Genomic DNA, 6,924 nt, shown 5'->3' with positions numbered 1-6,924 from the left:
ATATATATATATATATATATATATATATATACAGAGAGAGAAACAATTAGATATATAAATATATAGAGATATACAGATCATCATTATCATCATTTAATGTCCACCTTCCATGCATGCATAGATAGAGATATCTAAATATATATAGAAATATACTTCGTACCTTTTCGTGAGAATAATCAGTAAATCAAAGCCATAGCTGTAACCAGTCCACCGCCAGCAATACTGCAACAGAGAAGTTTTATTAGTAAAGAATTATTTGAGCAACAAAGAGGAGTAGGAGGAAGAGGCAGCAATAACCACGACAAACATATTTGTCTAAAACTGTATTATTGAGGGCAACAGTTTTTGAATACTGTTGAAAGATTTGTCTCCTGGCAAGGTCTCCCAAAACAATAGAATCAATCAAAGGTTAAACATTTAAAAATCATTTACACACACAAGAAAAATAACACCTAGTGTGAGGCCAAAATTGACACTTTCAGGGTAGCTACTACACATTCTTTGAATACAGAATGGGTCTACTCCTTGCTGAATCATTCAGTCACCAAATCTATGCACAGAATTCAGTCATTGGGAAACTGGCCCTGGGTCAGGGTGTGTGTGCGTTTAAACCTTGCTAGGTCCAATGTGTTGTGCAAACAATTGCTACCATTGGTTGAAAATTACTGAGGAATTGATGTTAGGAGGTGAAACTATCACCTTAACCCTTTTGATTCCAACTCACCTGAGGTCACCCTTGATTCTATGATAACAAATTCTGTTTCAAAGCAATGTAAATTAAAACATCCTATAAAAATTTTATATTAATTTATCTTCCAAACATCAAAATTAATTGAAACAAAAGCATTGTATTTCAATAGAAATATGGTAACAAAAGAGTTGAAGGATTGGAGAAATCTAAAGTACATACTTTGCCATTTTTTTGTAGAATTCTTCCACATCGCATAGCTGTTTTGTTAAACTCCTCCTCAGAAAGTTGTTGTGGTCTAAAGTTGATTGATATAGAAATAAAATACAAAAAAAAGGACATGATAACCAAAATGCAGTTAGATCCAACATTTTAGAATTTAAAGCTGCATTTTAGAATTTAAAGAGGTAATGTTAAATAATACTGAGGCTAAGTAACATTAAGATCAATGATTACATCTTTCTAGAAGATTCCCTCTTCATTGAGCCAATGAAGTTCTGATCCAATAGTTTAAGAGTTGGCTGTTCACATCTCATTAATAGGCATTTGTCCTAAGTAAAGCCTCAATTGAACAGCCTTCTCATGAAATTGATATGCAAGTGGTTGAGCACTCCACAGACATGTGTACCCTTAACATAATACTCAGAGAGATTTAGTATGACACTGAATGCGACAACACTAGCCCTTTGAAGTACAGGTACAACTCATTTTTTCCAGCTGAGTGGACTGGAGCACACAATACATCACCAAGTATCAAACTCATGACTTTAGAATATTGAGTCAAATATCGTAACAATTAAACTAGATGCCTTCACAGAACTGTAGTCTGCTATGGCAAACCACCAAGATATCCATAAAGTAGTGGGCAGTACTGAATTAAAATTCATTCATGGCTCTAAAAAAGGTAATAGAAAATTACTCCTGTGTCTATTCTCTTGCATCATTACATAAAGATGAAGTCTTCTGTGATATCCTAACAAATAAACAAGTTTACAGTGAGGTTAAGAGGAACAAAGAACAACCCTAATTCCTACATCATTAACATCAAGACTAGGTCCATATTCAGCTATTTTTCTAAGACAGCTTAGAATAATGCATCAAAAATGAGTAGGCGCAGGAGTGGCTGTGTGGTAAGTAGCTTGCTTACCAACCACATGGTTCCGGGTTCATTCCCACTGCATGGCACCTTGGGCTAGTGTCTTCTACTATAGCCTCGGGCCGACCAAAGCCTTGTGAGTGGATTTGGTAGACGGAAACTGAAAGAAACCCGTCGTATATATATATATATATATATATATATATATATATATATATGTATGCGTGTATATGTTTGTGTTTGTCCCCTCGAACATCACTCGACAACCGATGGTGGTGTGTTTACGTCCCCGTAACTTAGCAATTCGGCGAAAGAGACTGATAGAATAAGTACTAGGCTTACAAAGAATAAGTCCTGGGGTTGATTTGCTTGACTAAAGGCGGTGCTCCAGCATGACCGCAGTCAAATGACTGAAACAAGTAAAGAAAGTAAAAGAGTATTTTCAAATTCTTTAAGTTTGTTTTTCCTAACACCAAGTCTTTGACTGTAAATGGACAGGCAAATTGACCATGTCAAAGGGAAGTAGTATATTGTATCTTGTTTAAAAGTACAATACAACACAATAGTGATACTACTTGGTATTAAGAACAAGAGAGACATATCTAGTTTATGACACTGAAGTATTGTCTAATCTGCTATGCACACATATACATATATGATGGTTGTCATCCTATCATGAGTAATGCTCGATTCTACAGTAAAGATCTCTAAAATTTCAACAGTCTATTTTACCACATTAACACTTTAGCATTTAAACCAGCCATATCCAGCCCAAATATTCTTCCTCTGGCCTCTCACACCTACCCAACATCTGTCATTCTAAACATAAACAGTCACATCACTGAAATCTGAAAGCTACAAGATAATACATGAGTAATTCAAAATAGTGTGAATATATAAGCATTACATAGGTGCATGGTTCAGTGGTTAGAGCATCGAGCTTACTGTTGTGAGTTTGATTTCTGGACTGGGCTGTGTGATGCGTTCTTGAGCAAGACACTTTATTTCACGCTGCTTCAATTCCCTCAGCTATAGAAATGAATTGCAATGTCACTGGGGCCAAAGTGTATCAGCCTTTGCCTTTCCCTTGGATAACATCGGTAGAGAGGGTAAGCTGGTATGCATGGGTCACTGCTGGTCTTCCATAAACAACCTTACTTGAACTTGTGCTTCAGAGAAGAACTTTCTAGGTGCAATCTCATGGTCATTCATGACCGAAGGAGGTCTTTACTCCTGTTCAGCATTACATTTAACAGAATAATCTGAATGCTAAAGGGTTAAACACCAGGGTCTCTCTCTCTCTCACCCTAACTAACAATGAGTTCAAATCATCACAATGGCTTATGTAAAGAAAGAAAACCAATTCCATTCCATTGTAGCGTCCTCTGACTCACTAACATGAAGATAAAGACCTCAATGGTCAACCAGCAACCAAATGAGTTATGGGACATAACTAGTTATTTCAGAAAAACAATCTGTGACTCTAATAAGTATAAACTATATAACATTAATGGGAAATATATTCTTACCCTTTATCTAACCCTTGGTCAACTGCAAGCATTTTGTTCCACTGATAGGTGAAGTAAGGCTGCAACCATTCTGGAAAGCAACAAAAGATTTAGATATTTTAAATACATAGCGGCGCTTATAACATTCATTGCCAGTGTGAAATATAATTTTTACAAGAGAGAAAAAAACTTATCTGTTAAAATAAAGAGCAAATGAAACTCACCTGGTGAAACAATGTGGTCAGCATAAAGGGTTTTTACAGATTGCATATCGTTGATAATATGGTGAAACCTCACTTGCCGAAATACCGAGATGTACTTGCGGCCTTCCTTAGTCATCAGAAAATAATGGTTTTCTTTGCCTGATGGAAAAAAACATAAAAGAATTCCTATTACTTACCAATTCTTTCACTTGCACCCTCTCTCTTTCTGTTTATCTAACTAGCTGTACTCAACTATCTCCTGATATATCTTCCAATCTTCCTGTCTATGAATCTATCAGTCAGTATACACACACACACAAATGAATGAGTATGTGTGTGTACATTCGTGTATGTGTGTATACATACATTACAGTATATCTATCAATCTATCTACATATATATTTTATATATAATATATTTTCATAAAGGCATCAAATGATGATGTATGTATGTACGTACATACATACGTATGTATGTATGATTTTCCCCTCTCAGTTATTTAAATTATCTTCTTTTCAAGATTATTCTTCCATTCTTTTACTGAATTCAATCATTGGATTGTAGCCAGGCTGAAGTATTGCTCTCTATGACAATCATATAAAAATAACCTTATACTAAATAACATAGCTGTGAAATGTTTCTCTATGTCTTGTTACTAAGAATCACAAGGTAGTTATGTTTCAGAAATATAACAGAGGAGTAGTACGCTGGCACAACACATTTGACAAGCAAAAACGTCTAATTCATTAGTTAGACTTTAAAAGTTGATCACAACACTACTCATAATCCACCTGTCTTTATTGTAGGTGCATGTTGTACTAAAATTTAGTATCACAACAGTTCGTCCCTAATTTTAATAACAGGAGCCTTTTTCTTTTTTTTAACTAAAAAACAGATTCAGCTCTTATGTTACTGGCACTCTGTCACTTATGATGATGAAGATTCCAGTTGATCCGATCAACAGAACAGCTTGCAAATGAAATTCATGTGCAAGTGGCTGTACATTCCACAGACACGTGTACCCTTCATGTAATTCTCAGGGAGAGAACCGCTTGACTGGCCCTTGTGCCGGTGGCACGTAAAAGCACCCACTACACTCTTGGAGTGGTCGGCGTTAGGAAGAGCATCCAGCTGTAGAAACTTTGCCAGATCAGATTGAGCTTGGTGTAGCCTTCTGGCTCACCAGTCCTCAGTCAAACCATCCAACTCATGCTAGCATGGAAAGCGGACGTTAAACAACGATGATAATGATGATGATGATGATGATTCAGCATGACACAGGATGTGACAAGGCTGGCCCTTTGAAATACAGGTACTACTCATTTGCCAGCTGAGTGGACTGGAGCAACATGAAATAAAGTGTCTTACTCAAGGACACAACATGTCACCAGGAATTGAACTCGCGATCTTATAATTGTGAGCCAAATACCCTAACCACTAAGCCATGTGCCTTCATTCTGTTATATTAACCCTTTAGTATTCAGATTACTTTGTCAAATGTAATAGTTATTTATTCACATTTTATAAAATTAATCCTATAATCTCGTAGCTTCAAGATAATATTGACGTGACTGCTTATTTTTAGAATGACATTGCAGGGTAGGTGTAAGAGGCTGGATTTGGCCAGTTCGAATAAAATAGTTAGAATAATTGGGCCTGATATGGCTGGTTTAAATGCTAGAGAGTTAAGGTAGGTCAAATGAGCAAGTAGAATCTCTAGTATTATTTTGCTTTAATTCATTGAATTATAGCCAATTTAATTGATGCAAATACCATTAAAATTTTTATCTAATGGAAATGCTGCATAAAATTCAAATGATTCTTGGAATTTAGTTTTTGGCTACTTAATGTGAAGTGGATGAACGACAAATATAAAAACATTCCTCTGTATAAGACACCAGTCAATTGCAGACAATATTTTTGTTGGTATTTTGTGCGGGTGGCACGTAAAATACACCATTTTGAGTGTGGCCGTTGCCAGTACCGCCTGACTGGTCTTCGGGCTGGTGGCACGTAAAAGTACCCACTACACTCTCGAAGTGGTTGGCGTTAGGAAGGGCATCCAGCTGTAGAAACTCTGCCAAATCAGATTGGAGCCTGGTGTAGCCATCTGGTTTCACCAGTCCTCAGTCAAATCATCCAACCCATGCTAGCATGGAAAGCAGACGTTAAACGATGATGATGATAATTCTCAGACAATCTGATTCATATTCCCAACAGTTATGTAGACTGAGGTAAAGTAGAATAAATGTCCAGTTGAAAAACACATTAAAATAACTACAGTAGATGTGAACCTGTGAACTAGTAATTCACTAATTCAGCTGCTTATTAATTTTATCTTTTTATCATTAAACATAACATGGCTAAATGCAAAAATGGTTAGATGCAGGCATGGCTGTATGGTTGAGAAGCTCACTTTGCAACCACATGGTTTTGAGTTCAATCTCACTGCATAGCATCTTGGTCAACTATCTTCTACTATAGCTCCAGGTTGACAAATGCCTTGTGAGTGAATTTGGTCGATGGAAACTGTGTAGAAACCCATCATATGTGTGTGTGTGTGTGTATGTGTGTGTATGTGTGTGTGTGTGTGTGTGTGTATTTGCAGGTGTGTATGGGTATGCTTATGTTTGTCCTCAGTGTTATCACTTGATAATTGGAGTTCCTTTGTTTATGACTGTAAGTTAGTGGTTCAACAAAAGATACTGACAGAATAAGTACCAGATTCAAATAATAAGTACTAAGGTTGGTTTGTTCAACTAAATCCTTCAAGGCAGTGCCCCAGCCTGGCCACAGTCCAATGACTGAAACAAGTAAAACATAAAAGATACTTCAGAGAAAAAAAAAATTGTGAAATATAATAAAAATACCAACAAAGATTTGAGGACAATGATGATGATGATCTAACCTTCAGCAAGCCCTTTGAAGTAACCCATTTGTTCTGAGAGACTGGTCATGTCTCCTTCGAAATCAGGAAACAACTGGAGATATAACCACTGCATGGAAACAAAGATTTTTATCAACAGGATGCAGGAACGAGTTTCATTTAATTCAGCAAAGATGTTAAGAAATAGGCGAGCAACAGATTAAATTGGTAACATTTGAGATTAGGATTATATTATTTTTATTATTCATATCTGAACCTAGAATCTTAGTGACAAGAACTCTCTCTCTCTTTCTCACTCTCTTCTTCAGACAAAGAAATCAAGCAAACTTATTTAGCTTCTTTGTTATCATATTTCTATTGAAATGTGGAGGCGCAATGGCCCAGTGGTTAGGGCAGCATTGTTATCTTTTAGTAATGATTTTTCTTAGTGAGAGGATTATTTTTATTCTTTTTTGTCTTACCAATCTACTGAAACAAAATAGTATGAAGAAGCAAAGCAAAATCACAATATAATAAGTCACTACATATATATATATATATAT

The 6,924-nt window shown here is 36.1% G+C and overlaps 1 protein-coding gene across 1 annotated transcript in view; it reads right to left on the bottom strand.

Annotated features, from left to right (window-relative positions):
* LOC106883468 (germ cell-less protein-like 1) overlaps positions 1–6,924 on the bottom strand; it is a 49,802-nt gene that overhangs the window by 14,203 nt on the left and 28,675 nt on the right. Inside the window, exons 8-12 of the mRNA XM_052978260.1 lie at positions 6,404–6,491; positions 3,517–3,654; positions 3,314–3,383; positions 911–986; positions 161–222 (exon numbers count right to left, since the gene is read on the bottom strand). Of these exons, the coding sequence (XP_052834220.1) occupies positions 161–222; positions 911–986; positions 3,314–3,383; positions 3,517–3,654; positions 6,404–6,491 (434 nt within the window). The remainder of the gene's footprint in view (positions 1–160; positions 223–910; positions 987–3,313; positions 3,384–3,516; positions 3,655–6,403; positions 6,492–6,924) is intronic.

This window comes from Octopus bimaculoides, chromosome 2, assembly GCF_001194135.2.
Source record: "Octopus bimaculoides isolate UCB-OBI-ISO-001 chromosome 2, ASM119413v2, whole genome shotgun sequence".
In the NCBI taxonomy this organism is placed as follows: Eukaryota; Metazoa; Mollusca; class Cephalopoda; order Octopoda; family Octopodidae; genus Octopus; species Octopus bimaculoides.
This window is presented reverse-complemented; position numbering and strand designations above follow the sequence as displayed.